At 54.0% G+C, this 14,998-nt stretch overlaps 1 protein-coding gene across 1 annotated transcript in view; it reads right to left on the bottom strand.

Moving 5' to 3' along the window:
* Positions 1-14,998, bottom strand: part of ZNF423 (zinc finger protein 423) — a 341,617-nt gene that overhangs the window by 277,152 nt on the left and 49,467 nt on the right. Inside the window, exon 2 of the mRNA XM_043434686.1 lies at positions 7,003-7,062. Coding sequence (XP_043290621.1) covers positions 7,003-7,062 — 60 coding nt within the window. The remainder of the gene's footprint in view (positions 1-7,002; positions 7,063-14,998) is intronic.

Raw genomic sequence — 14,998 nt, 5'->3', positions numbered from 1 at the left:
TCCAGTCACCACCTGAAGGTCTCCGAGGCCTCCTGAGCTGGGGGAAGCAGCGCTAACAAAGGCCCGCCTGGCCGGGGGTCCACGGTGCAGACCAGTCGGCGCATGCCTGCCGCGCTCCCCCGGTGAGCTCGGGGCCACCGCATCTTCCTACCCCGCCTGCCTGGCTCCACTCAGCTCAACTCCCCACAGACGCCCCAGCAGAGCTAATGAGAAACTCCCCAGCTGGCCCCATATAAAAACGCATTTCATAAGTCTTTAAAATGCTAGGAAATTCTCCATCTATTTAGGACTTTCCTGCTCCTTTAAAATGTCCCCTGGTCCTTGTGGAGGAATGACTGGCTTGGGGGCTCAAGCGCAGGAGGTGGGCAGCACCAGCCAAGCCAGCCAGGAGTCAAGGGGCATCTGGCAGCTTCCTTTGTCAGCCCCAGAATCGTGGGGAGAGGAGTGGGGATACCCTCACCGACGAGCCAGGCTAAGGCATTCACTCAGGAGAAAATTCAGGGTGAGGGAACCCTGGGGGAGAGGAGAGGAGAGAGGGAGACAGTCTCTCCAGCCTTGATCTGAGGATTGAAGAAGTCAAAATGTCCTGGGAGCCCCTAAGAAAAACTCCAAAGGGGAAAAAGTCCACCGACACAAAGACGTTGGTAAGAGCATTGTTCATGAGTCCAAAATTGATGCCGTTCAAGTGTGCAGCGGGGAGGGGCAGTTGAGGCAATGAATGCCCATCCTCCCAGAGACCCCGATGTGGTGACTGAGGGCAGAGTTTGTGGATCTAGATGTCTCCAAGGAGCTCAGGACTCACAGGGGATACCCGGAACCCATCGGTGCATTCAACCTGCACTTCATCTCGAGAGAAGGGATGGAGCTGGAAAGCGGGCCAAGAGAAATGTAAACAGCAAATGTGCAGAAGCACAGAGTGGTGGGTGGAGTCTCCGTGAAGTAGTTGAAATAATAAATACATGCTCTAGGACAACACCGGCGGGGTGGGAAGGAAGCCCTGAGAAGGTTTAGAGGAGCAGGCTGGGCCGCGAGGGACCTCGACTCCCTGAAGTGAAAGGTCCGGTCTTCCAGACATTTCCGTCAAGTTCACTGGTCGAAACGTGGAGGTAAAGGACCGCAGTGGGTGAGGAGGCTGCCAACTTTGTCCATGATGGGCGCACTGACCACTCCCCCACCCCACAGCTTACCGGAGTCAGATTAAAGGAAAGGCTTCCAGCCTCCCTCCCCCAAGGGGCCCCCAGGCCCCGGACACCCAGATGCCACTCTAATCTTCCCCCCACCCCCGAACAGGTCTCAGACCCTGCAGCCCGAACACCGACCCACCGGAAACCGCACACACACCCAACACCCAGGGGGGCCTAGAGGCAGGCGGGCTGGGGTCAGGCGGTGGGAGTCTCTATGGAGAGCCTGACCCACAGTGTTTTCCAGATCTGGCCTTTGAAGATGGGAAGTGTGCTCAAGGACTTCTAAACAGGCACCTCCTCTCCCTTTCGGCAGCGATCCAGGAGGCCTGGCCCTCGTTAGACTCCCAGGGACCCAGGAGGGACCTGAGCACTGAGCTGACCCCAGGCCTGAGCCTCTGGTTCCCCTCTGACACAAAGCCTGGACCAACATTCTCACAGGCAGGCCTAGCATTTACAACTTAGGTGCCACAGTCATGCCGGAGCTGTGTGTGCGTGCACGCTCAGCCGTGTCCAACTCTTTGTGACCCCGTGGACTATATAGCCCACCAGTCTCCTCTATCCGTGGGATTTCTCAGGCAAGAATACTGGAGTGGGTTGCCATTTCCTCATCCAGGGGATCTTCCCAACCCAGGGATCGAACCCGCATCTCTTGCATCTCCTGCATTGGCAGGGCAGGTTCTTTAACGACTGCGCCATCTGTCTGGGTTCAAATCCCAGCTCTGCCGCTTCCTAGCTGTGTGACCTTGAAGCAAGTCACTAGCGTCCGTGTGCCTCAGTTTCTGTATGTGAAAGGCACTTAGAAGGAGAACTGGCTCCTAGAAGTGACTCATACGTGGGAGTGATGGTTTCATTAACCAGGACGATGAGACCTACAATGGGGCAGGAAGGCCTGAAACTCTGATCTCACCAGTAAGGTCTCAGGCAGTTGGGCCATTCACACACAATCGAATATACTGAATGTTTCTCTCCAACCACAAGTGTGCGTGTCACCATGCCAGAAATAAAGCTGACTAACCTGTCCAGGCATTGACAGTGAGTGTTTGTCTACAAATGAACTGTTTTCCATCACCAGACTGCCCCAGACCCTCCTCGCGCTCCATCCCCAGCTTGGTCCCGGGCAGCCATGATGGAAGGAAGCCCAGCCTGCCCTGAAACTTGGTCCAGGGAGGCAGGAGGTTCCGGTGAGGCAGTTACACAAAGATGAGCCCCTTCGTCTCCCAGCTCAGGCTCAGAGGCCAGCAGAAGGGAGGCAAAGCTGAGCATGGTTGGGCTGCTTCCCTGAAACCCCACACTGTAGGCTACCACCATCCTGGTGCCCGCCACTCAGATGGTTCATTCCAAAGGGCCTGGAGGAAGAGAGAAAAGCACTGAGGGAGGAAGGACCTCCCCCACTGAGCTGGGCTGGAGGCAGGCGGTGGGACGCAGCGAGGCCTGGAAAGTCAAGCCTGGAAAGTGGCCCCTGGGTAGAGATGCATTTGGCAACCTTCTAATGGTGGCCAGAATGAAATCAGCTGGCAGAGGGACACTCTTTGGCCTGAGCAGTGTTTTTTCAAATATACCGATTGACCAAAATGAGATCGCATTTCATATCTAGGAAAGCTAGAATCCACCAAAGAAGGAAAATTACATGTATTAATGAGGATGTGGAAAACACTGGAACCCTCATATCTCAATATGAGCTGCTTTAAAAAGACTTGAGTTAATTTTTTAATCTAAGAACACCACATAAAAATCCAGCTCTCTGGCTTCTCTTTTTAAAACTCAGATGACGTGGGGATTCTGGGCCCAGGTGCCCTGCCACAATCAGCTGGCACTGAGGTACGGCTGTCCCGGTGGCAAGGCCTGGGGTGCAGTGCACAGCGCCGCCTCCCTGCCACCTGCCCGCTCACCTGTGCCACCAGCCTGCCCCAGGCGGGCCTGTGAGCTTGGGACCCTTGTGGGCTTTCACAAAGGACTCTCACACTTCCCTAAGGAGTTTGAAATCATGGCCTGGCAAGGAAGGAAGAAGAGCTTGCGAGTAATCTATGACCCCACCCCCAAAACCACATGCACAATGCTCTGTGCATTTGGGAAGAGAATCTACACTTCCTTCCACTGGATGCTTGGGGCTTCCCAGGTGGCGCTAGTGGTAAAGAACCTGTCTGCCAATGCAGGGGACATAAGAGACAAGGGTTCAATCCCTGGGTGGGGAAGATCCCCTGGAGGAAGGCATGGCAACCCACTCCAGTACTCTTGCCTGGAGAATCCCATGGACAGAGGAGCCTCGTAGGCTGCAGTCCATAGGGTTGCACAGAGTTGGACACGACTGAAGTGACTTAGCACGCACACAAGACACTGTCCCTTCATCCCCCTTTTTATGGATCAGGAAAAAAACAGGACGCAATGGGAAATTAGTTAAAACTCCACACCCACCAGGCACCCCCATACCTCAGCTCTGAACACAGTCTCCTTCCCCCAGGTTCTGCCACCAGCAGCCCCATCTTTGCCTTCGGAGAGGCAAGGTCAGGCCCACTCCTCCCGTGACGCCCTGGCCAGAAGGGAGAACTGCTGGGAGCCGCTTACCCTGCTCCCCTCCCTGCCAGGCGGGGCTCTCCATCACTGCCAGGGCCCCGACTCAAGGGCACAAGCAGAGCAGGCCAGGTTGCTCCTGGGGGCGGTAGCCACTTGGTCCCTAGGGGCAGCAGAGGCCACTGTGCCTCCTGCTTCTTTATTGCAGTTCTCCATCATGCTCCCGGAGCCAGGAAAAGCGGGCAGGGGGATGCTGGCACCCCAGGGAGAGGAGGAGGAGCTGCCCCACACAGAGGAGCTGCCCGCTGTTCACAGCTCTGCACTCCCAGTAAGATGCTCTCTGCCTCCCTCTTCACCTCACCCTGCGTTCCTCCGGTCTGATGAGCCAAAGGCCCTCCATGGCCACCCTTGGGCCCTCTGCCTCCAGGGACCACTGTAAAGCCCCCACGAGGCCTCAAGTCTCTGCTCAGCTATCTACTTCCCAGGGGCAGGCAGCGCGGAGGTTACACCCCAGGCTCTGGGGGCAGGAGGACTTGGGTTCGAGTCACTGCTCGGCAGCATCATGGCTGGGGACGGCAGGTCTGCGACCGCACCATTCCAAGCCTCCTTCCCTCATCCACCAAATGAGGACGGCAGTTCTCAGTGACGGTGCCAAGGGTGGCTTGGGGAGGCTTTGCTCCCCCATAATCTTCTTTGGCACCTGCCCCCATTCTCTGATGCAGCCAAGTGACATTTTCTCAGCTTAATGAGAAGCGTTATTCTAAAGCAGCTTCAGCCAGGCCTTTGGCCCTGTCCTCTACCAGATGGCAGCCCCAAACCAGCCCACGGAGAAGCTGTGGACTTGCTGCTGGAAACACCACCCAGCTCCCAGGCTTGTCATGATGGCTCAGTGCAACCCTGGGGGGTAAAACGTTTGCTCCGTGTCCTGGCACAGACCAAGTATGTGCTCACGAAACGCCAGGCCCCACGTCCAGGACTGCCTCCCCCACCGGCCTCATCCTGCCACCCGGGACGCGCGCCATCTCACAAGTCCTGTGCTCAGGGAATACAAGCTGACTTTAATAGCCCGAGTCCAAGAGGACTGGGAAGGAAAATCTATCACGTGCATGCACTGTGAAAAAGAAATAATCAGAATCGGGCCAAAGGAAACAGAACAATCCATTGCCCGGCTATGGATTATCCGATGCCCGGGATGCTCGGCCCTCCCTTTCCCACCTCCGAGCAGACGAAAGCTGACCGGCACCAGGGAGTCCCTGAGGGCCGGAGGGACTCACGAGGAGTGGCGCACCTCCCCCTGCCTGCGCATGTAGGGTGCGCTCAGCTCTTGGCTGGAAACTTGCAAAGCGCACGACCTTCACCACTCCCAAGAGCACCCAAAGACCCTAAGGCTGGTCATTCCCCTGTAGCATCAGAGCATCATGGACCCCAGGCCCCTACACAGCCCCTCGGCGTCGCCCCTGCCTTCTACAGGCCGGCCCTGGAGATGCACCCGGGCCCTGACACCCCTGCACAGATCTCCCCACCCACCACACTGTCGGCGCCCTCCTGCATCCTGCTGCTGTCCTGGTCGGTCCTCATCGCCGCCGGCACCACTGGGAAAACAGCCGGGAGGGAGGACCTTATATGGACATGCCAGGCTGGGCGCTTTTCTGGTGTGGGGTTTGGAGCACAGCGGGGACCCTCATCAGAGCTGGCTGCAAGCCTGAGCACATGCACCCCCACATCCGTCAGGACGCCTGGATGAGACGTGGAGTTTCACAACCTCGCTGTGTTCCGACGACCGTGGGGAATGTATCTCAACCGCACAGACAGAGGACATGGGTCACCCAGCACCTCCCCCTATCCTACCTACAGTGTGGACCCCAAGGCCTGTCCTAACTCAGGGCTCTCCTCCTGAGAATCTGAGCACCTCCCCATCCTGGCTTCAGACAAGGCCCCTGCCCTGGAGGGAGCCCCTGTCACCAAGGACCAGGCACCTGAGGACACCGAACTGCCCAAACCTGAGTCAGCCAGGACCCAACCAGGACCCTTCTGACCTTCCACACAGCACAGGTCTCGCTGCAGACAGCCCTGGACCAGGAGTCCAGGAACCTGGTTTCAAGTACTGGCTCCCCACTTGCCTTCAGCTCAGTCTTTACCAGCATTCCCCAGATTTTAGTCACCTGGGAACCATCTTCATGATTTTTTCCTGAATCCAAGCCTCATTACTTAAAAACTTTGTCAACACAATTTTCCCACTTTAATGACTTCCGCATCGTCTTAAATCACACACAGCCATAAAATCACAAATTCGATGTGTTACCGTTTGAGTGTTAAGTGTTGGTATGCCTGACGCCTAACACCTTGTTTCTGGAACGACTGACCCAGAGCATAGCTCCCTCCTTGCCTCAATTTCCACACCTAAAAGAGAAGAGGGCTGAACTAGATGGCTCCCTCACAGGTCTTCTCAGGCCCATGGTTCTCCCCTGTGGAACTGGAGACGGCTGATCAGGATCCCGGGACAGGGGACAAGGCAGGAGAGTCTGGGGCCTGCTGGACTGGGAACAAGGGCCCTGCTGTCAACAGAGGCTGACAACTTGCGCAGCAAATGGGAGAGCGGCGCCCTCCATTCCGGAGCTCCCAAAGACCCCAAGCCAGCTGCAATCCCAAGCTCCATGGGCAGCTCCAGATTCTAGAACTTTACAGGGAGACAAACCTCATTCATCCACCTCTTTTTATAGCTGGGGAAACTGAGGCACCAGAAGGCACTCAGGCAAGGGCAGAACTGAGCGGGAAAACCCAAGTCCCCTGACGGCCGAGTCACCCCCATCACCCTCCAATGGCCATGCCCCCCACCACCCTGACCGCTCCTTCTTACCTCCCCCTGGAGGTGTGGGCTCAGGTCTGCCCGCCCGAGAGTGCGATGCGGCCCCTTCCAGGAAGGCAAATAAAGGAATTCTGATTTCGATTGGAGTTTAAAGGTCCTATTAGAGTGGCTTTTATGCAATTAGGCTGGAATGAATGTGCAGCGACGCCCATGGCAGAGAGCTTCAAAGCCTGCGTAGTGGGGGTGTGGTGGCCCAACTGAATGTGCCCACAAGAGGGGAACATGGCCCCCGGGGGAATAAGGGCATATTAGTCTCCGTATGTAATAGATTTTATTGACCATATGGAACTGATATAAAAATCACGTTGCACGGGGTAATCTGGACTGGAGACAGGAATGTGACGGGAAGAATATGACTTCCATAACCAGCTGGGTGGCTTTCTGAGTTCCTGAGCCAGCCCCCCAGGACCCCACCAAGTTTCCCACCGGCCCCTGGGCATTTACCTGATGCTGTCACGGAGGAATCCCAGGCCAGCGAGAAGTCCGAGGCCTCCCCCTCTTCAACTGAAAGAGACAACAGAGACGGGCCTGTGAGTTTTGAAGTTGTGCAAACAGGTCGTTGGTGGCAGGGCAGGGTGCGGGGTGGGGGTTGTGTGTGCAGGACACAGGGCAAGGAGGAAGGATCGTTTGGAGGAGTCCCGAGGGAGTCCCTATGATACCCATGGTCAAGGGTGAAAGGATCAAGTCTACAAAGAGACTTTTGCTGGTTTCACAGAGATGTAAAATACTCAGAACAAAACCTAAACCGCAAATAAGCGCCGTATCTGTATGGTTCCCCCATCCTTGTGCCCCTAGCAGACATCACAAATCAATCACAGCACTGCCTCGAATCAGATGCAGAATCAGATTCTTTGTCCACACAGAGCTACAGGCCATTACTATCTATAATCAGAGTATCCACTTGAGATAAAGCCATTTGCCCCTCACAGGAGCAGAGTGAAGACCCAGACCTCTCCCTGGTCCTCCAGACACTGACCTCCTACCAAGAGCCCCTCAGATCACCACTGAGATGTGAACGCTTTCTCGATTATTCCAAGAAACAGACACTCTCAGAGGTTGGCAAAGCGTCGGGTGCTATCCTCTACACTGAGAGCTGACCCACAGACACTCAGGACACGCTGGAGTTGATTCTCCCGTGGTCAGAAGTCCTGGGCCAGCGACGGTACAATGCAACTCACCTCTCCACTCTACCCCAAGCCCAGAGAACCGAGCTGGGGAGGGACGGAGTGTCCCCACCACCCCACGTCCTGGTGTGTGAGACCAGGCGGCTGGAGGTGCTGGCCATGCACTAGGAGAACACGGGAGAAATTCTATACAGCATAATAAAACTCTTATCCTGGAATTAATCCCAGTCTGGGGCATGTAATAATATTAAAGCTGGGTTATGGACTTTGTAAAATGGAACTCTGTCTAAGCCAAAAATGTGCATACACAGTGTTTTTCAGATTTAACGGGCTCTGAAGTTCTGTACACGCGCATGCCGAAGCCACCATGTCCCACCCAGTTCTCTTTGCAGTGTCGCCGTCTCTCCATGGGCACACACGGTGAGCCAGGCCCCGCACCCAGGGTGTTTAATCCCTGTCATCAGACTTTGAGAGGTGGCAGGATGGGCCTGAGGTCCTACGCTAGAAAAAGTCCGTACAGAGTTGGGGCTGAAACCCATGGCTGTCCATCTCAAAGGCTGCTCGTGTGTCCACCTGAGACACAGAGGACCCTATCCAGAATCCTAGCAACTGGGGACTAGAAAGCAGCAGCCCACCCCGCCCTTCAGAAGGCATGTACACGTATGCAGGGCAGTCAACCTGGGGGAGGAACAAGCAGGCTGGCTTGTGGTCAGACGCTGGATTCAAATCCCAATTCTGCCTCGAACTAGCTGTATGCATATGCACACTAAGTCATTTCAGTCCTGTCTGACTCTTTGCGACCCTATGAACGGTAGCCCGCCAGGCTCTTCTGTCCCTGGGATTTTCCAGGCCAGGGTCTGGGTCTTCACTCTGCTCCTGTGAGGGGCAAAGGTTGCCATTTCCTTCTCCAAGAGATCTTCTTGACCCAGGGATCAAACCCGCATCTCTTATGTCTCCTGCATTGGCAGGTGGATTCTTTACCATTCGTGACACCTGGGAAGCTAGCTGAACGACCATGAGTAAACTGTTTAATCTCTAGGCTTCAGTTCTCCCATCTCAAAAGCAGAGGCAAAAATGGTACCTAAGCCACAGGTTATTGGGAAGATTCCATGGGATGATGGCTGTCATCCACTGGAACAGAGACTCAAGCACTCAGGTGGGTTTGGCGCCGAGACGGGAACAACTTTTGGGATTAACAAGTCCAGCCCAGCCCAGTCCAATTAACAGCCCTGCCCCTCTTTTATCCTCTACCCCTGATCTTTCCCCCTCCCCACAGAGCCTCTCAGGACAGGTTTTCTTTTAAGCTTTAGAAACAGCTTGCCCAGGAGGGCACATCCTTGTCACTGAGCAGAGGCCAAGGACTGCTAACCAAGAGCCCTCCTTCCCAGATTTGCATCCTAAGAGGAGAAACCCAGCATCTGAGACAATGAAATGCAGAGACGATCTGGATTGGGATCTGGGTTGTTTGACTTAGCCAGTTACAGCTGGGGTGGGGTTTTCAAATATGCAGTTTTGTAAATATGAATTAAGACCTTGAGTCAGACAAAACTGATATCACTCACTAGGCTGACTGCAGCCAAACAGCCTCCGAAACACAGGCAGATAACGCTAGAACGATCAGAAGCAGGCCGTACATGAGGGGAGCAGCAGTTTTCATGGCTACACCTAAAAGTCCGTTTCCTTCACATTTCATTGTTTATTCACTTTAAAATGGAATATAGGTATTGCTTCTATTAAGAGGTTGCTGCCAGTGTGTAAGGTCACCATGGTCCCATTTCATAGGACACTTTCAACACGATCTGCCGTGGGTCCCTAGACCTTGTCAACCACAAGCTCCAAGACATGAATGCAAGGTTCCCAGCTCTTCCTTTGCCCTCAACATACTCCCAGGATCAGGGCAGAAGGTCCCATGTTTGGGTGACTCAGTGTTCCTTGGTTGGGAAGTGTGACCTCCCGAGTCACTGAACTGGAGGATATCCCCAAGATGCCCAATCCCTCCCTCCCTAAGATCTGACTTCCATCTTCATGGGAAGGAGAAGGAGAAAACATCTGCTCTTTTGGAGCTCTTGGCAGGATTCAAGGGGACAATAAGCCTGCAGAGGTGGGAAGAGGGGGAGAGCAGACGAATGCCCTGGCTAGGGAGTTTCAAAGTGGCGAACGTCATTATGGGTAAACAGCTGCATCATACACCAGCACCCCCAGAACCACATCCCTCCCAGCGAGGAGCCCACAGGCCAGCTCGCCTAGTGACATGGACACGAACATGCTTTCTGAAGACTGCTGGCCCACATCTTTTTGAAGGCATAAATACACTGTCCTCTATAGATTCTTGATGAGAAGAAGTAACGCCCAATGCCACTACCACCATCACGCGGCCCCGCACTACCCGACACTGAACGTGAGAAGCTTCTCCTCCCCTCCAGTTGGCCTCTTCTGCCCAGGCAGGTCTCTTCAACAACAAGCTAACTGGCAGGGGCAGCAGGCACAGAGGGAAGAAGGCCCGCCCTACAGCTGGAGCCAGGCGCTTGCTGGGGGAACTGGGAGGGGAGGCCGAGCCATCCCCAAAGCAGGATTCCACTAGAGAAGCACAATGAACATCGAGGCGTGAGCAGAACAGAGAAAATTTGATCAGCACAGCGTCCAGTACACACAACACCCAGAGGGGCGGCCCAGCCGGCAAGGGGAGCTTGGCGCTTTCTGCGGACTTCCGCAGGCTCCAGACTCTAACTTTTTAATTTATAAGATATGTGGCATCACTGAGGCCAAAACACACACCCCCTCAGCCTTGCCCAGTCTCGAGGGAAACCCAGGGAGACACACTCCTGTGAGTGACGGGCATCTGCAAGCAGGTGGTGGTCCATGTAAGGCCAGTGGGTACACGAAGGGAGTAGAGGAAGGGGGACAAGTGTGTAAACATGGGGAGGGGGCACACAGTCAGTGTGAACACAGGGCGGCGGGGGGCAGCTGCAAGTGTGTACACACGGCAGGGAACCAAGACAAAGTATGCATGCAAGGCACGGAGGTACAGGGCTTACGCTCACATGGAAGACGGCACAGAGAATATTCACCGTGGTTCCTGGAGTGTGTTAAGAAAGATTCTGAGGCTGTCTCAGGGCTTCTGAGGAATCAAAATTCCAAGTTCTCTCTCCTCTCTGGGGTCACAAGTTGTGGATGGCTGACTCCCCGTGGGTGTATACACCTGTGAGCCCCACCAGACGCTGTCTCCCCAGCTCAGCAGCAGGCTCATGAGTGACCACAGCCCCCTACTCTGGGAGCACCCATGGCCTGCCCTCTGTGCACCTTGATGACCATCAATGAGATGCCAGGGAGACCCAAAGCCTGTGTGTTGGGCCTCTTCAGGAACCCAGCAGCAGGGGCAAGCGGTGCTAAGGGGGCACTTGGTCCTGGCCTGGGGAGGAGGGTCCTCTCCCCAGGGCTCCCCGTTACCTTGAAGAAGCAGAGGAGCTGGAGCTGGGGAAGGGGAAAGAAAGGGGAGGCAAGGGGCTGTGGTGAGGGGCTGTGAACACCCTGGCAGTTGAACCAGGGCAGGGCTGTGGGATTACTCAAAATCAGGCAGGACCTGGGCTGACAGACAAGGCGCAGGGAAGAGGCAAGAACATTCAAGTGTTGGAAACTGAGGCAGTGTCGGGAGGTGAACAAGTGACAGAGCAGGCATTGATCCGAGGGCCAGAGAGGCCTCCAGCAGGGCCAGCAGAGCCCAGAAGGCCCCCTTCCCTCCCCCAGATCCACACCAGGCAGCTGCTCAGCCTGTCTTTGAGGATCTGAGAAGGATCCTGTCCCTGGATGTAAGTTTCTGGATATGTACACAGCTGGGCACTTTTCTGGGGAAAGGATCCATAGTTTTCATGACAAAGATCTAGAACAACTGCCCCTCCCCTGCCAAAAAAAAAAAGATTTTATTCGAGGAGGCTTCTCAGCTGGCCTCACCTCTGGCTGTTGTTTCCAGGGTCCTAAGGGACCTCTGCACGCTTTCTGGCTTTGGCCCCCAGGCCATCTTATCCTTAGGGAAGGGTGGGCCGGGCCCACCCTGGCCTGACAGACTCCCTAAAGGCATCCCTGCCCAGCAGAGGTGGGGACCCCGGCAAGGAGCACATGGAAGCCTCGGCTCATCCCTAGGGAGACCCTCTCACCCACAGCAGGCCAGGGACCAGGAAAGTAAAGGACACGCTGAGAGCCCAGACTCTCCTTATCAAACATAAAATGGAGCATCACTCCTGACTTGATACTAAACAAACTCAACAAACGAAAAAGTGGAAAGCAGGAAAGACTACTCTATGTGGGTGTCCAAGTTGTGCACTGCACAAGGGGCCCAGCAGAGGTGGTGAGAGAGGGTTGAAATGTAGCCCACAGGCTGTGCACTAAGCCGGCGAAGGCAATGGCACCCCACTCCAGTACTCTTGCCTGGAAAATCCCATGGACAGAGGAGCCTGGTGGGCTGCAGTCCATGGGGTCGCTAAGAGTCGGACACGACTGAGAGACTTCACTTTCACTTCTCACTTTCATGCATTGGAGAAGGAAATGGCAACCCACTCCAGTGTTCTCGCCTGGAGAATCCCAGGGACGGGGGAGCCTCATGGGCTGCCGTCTATGGGGTCGCACAGAGTCGGACACGACTGAAGAGACTTGTCAGCAGCAGCAGCAGCTGTGCCCTAAGCAGTGTGTCCTGGTGCAGGGCTATGGATGCCCGAGGAGGCGGGACCCCTTGCTTTTACACAAAGGCATAAGTAAGTAAGTGTTAGTCGCTCAGTCGTGCCCAACTCTTTGCGACCCCATGGACTGCAGCCCACCAGGCTCCTCTGTCCATGAGATTTTCCAGACACAAAGGCATAGCTGACCTTTTTTCTAATTCACACAGATGTGCTGTAGAGCATAGTCCATGGCCAGCTCTGGCATGAGGCTTGGGGCAAAATGACCATGGCTGGGGGCAAGCAAACCCAACCAGCAGGCCCACCCTCTCCAGGTTCCTCTCCAGCGGGGATGGGGATGGGGAGGGGCTGGGGGCGTCATGGAATGGAATAGTATAGCCTCCTTGTAGCCAAAGCTAAAGCCACCTGAGCCCCCAACGCCAGCCCCCTCATAAAGCTCAGACCCTCTGAGGAGCCCAGATCTCATGACAGGGTCACATCACAATCCCATTTATTTAACTTCATGATTCCCTGGCCACTTGCTGAAAAGAGAAGAAACTAACACTTCAAATGATGCCATTGTCCTCCATGAGCACTCACACGGAGCCAGGGCTCAAGAAGGGCTGAGACTCTATGCACCCTCTCATTAGTCTGTCCACACCCCGGCCACCTGAGCACCTCATCACCAGGAGGACAGGTCTAGGACTTAAAGCAATCTATTTCTGCTCTAATGGCAGAAAGGGAAGAGGAACTAAAGAGACTCTTGATGAAGGTGAAGGAGGAGAATGAAAAAGCTGGCTTAAAACTCAACATTCAAAGAACTAAGATCATCACATCCAGTCCCATCACTTCATGGCAAATAGATGGGAAAAAAAGTGGAAACTGTGGCAGATTTTATTTTTTTGGGTTCAAAAATCACTAGATGGTGAAATTCAGACACTTGCTCCTTGGAAGAAAAGCTATGACCAACCTAGACAGCTTATTAAAAGAGCAGAGGTATAAAAAAAAAAAAAGGCAGAGGTATCACTTTGCCGACAAAGGTCCATATAATCATAGCTACAGTTTTTCCAGAAGTCATGTATGGACTCTCACAAGACCTGGACCATAAAGAAGGATGAGTGCCAAAGAATTGATGCTTTGGAACTGTGGTGTTGGAGAAGACTCTTGAGACTCTCTTGGACAGCAAGGAGAGCAAGCCAGTCAATCAGAGAAAATCAATCCTGAATATTCATTGGTGGGACTGATGCTGAAGCTCCAACATTTTGGCCACCTGCTGCGAAGAGCCAACTCATTGGAAAAGACCCTGATGCTGGGATTGAGGACAGGAGGAGAAGGGGGTGACAGAGGATGAGATGGTTGGATGGCATCACCAGCTCAAAGGACATAAGTTTGTGCAAACTCCGGGAGACATTGAAGGATAGGGAAGCCTGATGTGCTGCAGTCCATGGGGACGCAAAGAGTGACTAAACAACAATAAGGCAAAGAAATATATTGGGTTGGCCAAAAAGTTGATTCCCGTTTTTGGTACAATCTTATGGGAAAACCCAAAAGAACATTTTGGCCAATCCAGTATAAACCTGGGGGAATCTAAAGCAGCTCCACTTGGCCCTACCCAGCCCTACTTTGGATCCTGCTTTATGGGCCCAGGGCTTCAAGCTTCTTGCCCAGGCTCCCAAGGTCATCCTGACCACCAGCTACATAACCACCACTGTCCACCTCCTCAAGATCCTCTCCCTGACTACCCTGGCCCTGCCCTCCAGTGAGCCTCATCATGCAGCAGCAGTTTGCCAAAAAAGATGCCTTAGGATCAAACCCCCGTCTGGCACGGATTGATGTGTGACATCGGCATATGGAGGAACCTCTCTGTGTATAACCTACCTCAAGGTAGCATAAAATAAGAAGGTGTTTAGAAAGCATATAGTCCTGAGCCCAACATCAAGGTGCCCGGCAAAGAAAAATGACCCTATAGCATAATGTACTATTTCCAACTGTACTCTCAGTCCCATTAGGGAGACCCCCCCTACCTCTCCTCTTCTTCCCATCTGCCAGCTCATTTGACACAAGAGGAAATGTATCAGTGACACTAGGAACAACAATCATTTATGCTCTTCATGCACATTTTCATGTTTATGTTTAATCTTCCCAATGGCCAGACAAAGGGTGATGGTGTCCATCTCAAAGGAGAAACCAGGACCTAAATGATTTTTCCAAAAACTGAGCTAAATTATACAAGCAATGGAAGTAGAACTCAGATTTGCAGCCAAATCTCACGTGGCCCCAAAGCTCACACACTACCGCCAACCCACCTGCCTCTCAGCCTGTACTGAGTACACGGTAACTGACGGCCTGAGCTTCCCAGGCCTTCTGTGCCCTCCCAGAAAAGCCACAGCTGATGGGGAAGGTTGGTTGAAATGACTCCTCTTTTGGAACCCTCCAGAGACCAGCCTGCAAAGTCAGTGTTGAGTGTGCCAGCCTAGGGCAGACTCCCCTGCTCCCCAGGGACTGGATTCTGCCTCTGTCTTGGTTCCCCATTCCTAAGGCAGGGGTAATAAAATTCCATTTGTTTTCAAGACAAAGTGAAATAACACACGTGAAGAGCTTAGTCCAGTGCCTGGTATACAGCGAGAACACTAAAAAGGATTATCGTGTCTGTGCTCCCTGCAAATCCAT

This window comes from Cervus canadensis, chromosome 18, assembly GCF_019320065.1.
Source record: "Cervus canadensis isolate Bull #8, Minnesota chromosome 18, ASM1932006v1, whole genome shotgun sequence".
Taxonomy (NCBI): Eukaryota; Metazoa; Chordata; class Mammalia; order Artiodactyla; family Cervidae; genus Cervus; species Cervus canadensis.
The sequence above is the reverse complement of the archived record's forward strand: the minus strand, read 5'-3'. Positions and strand labels throughout refer to the sequence as shown.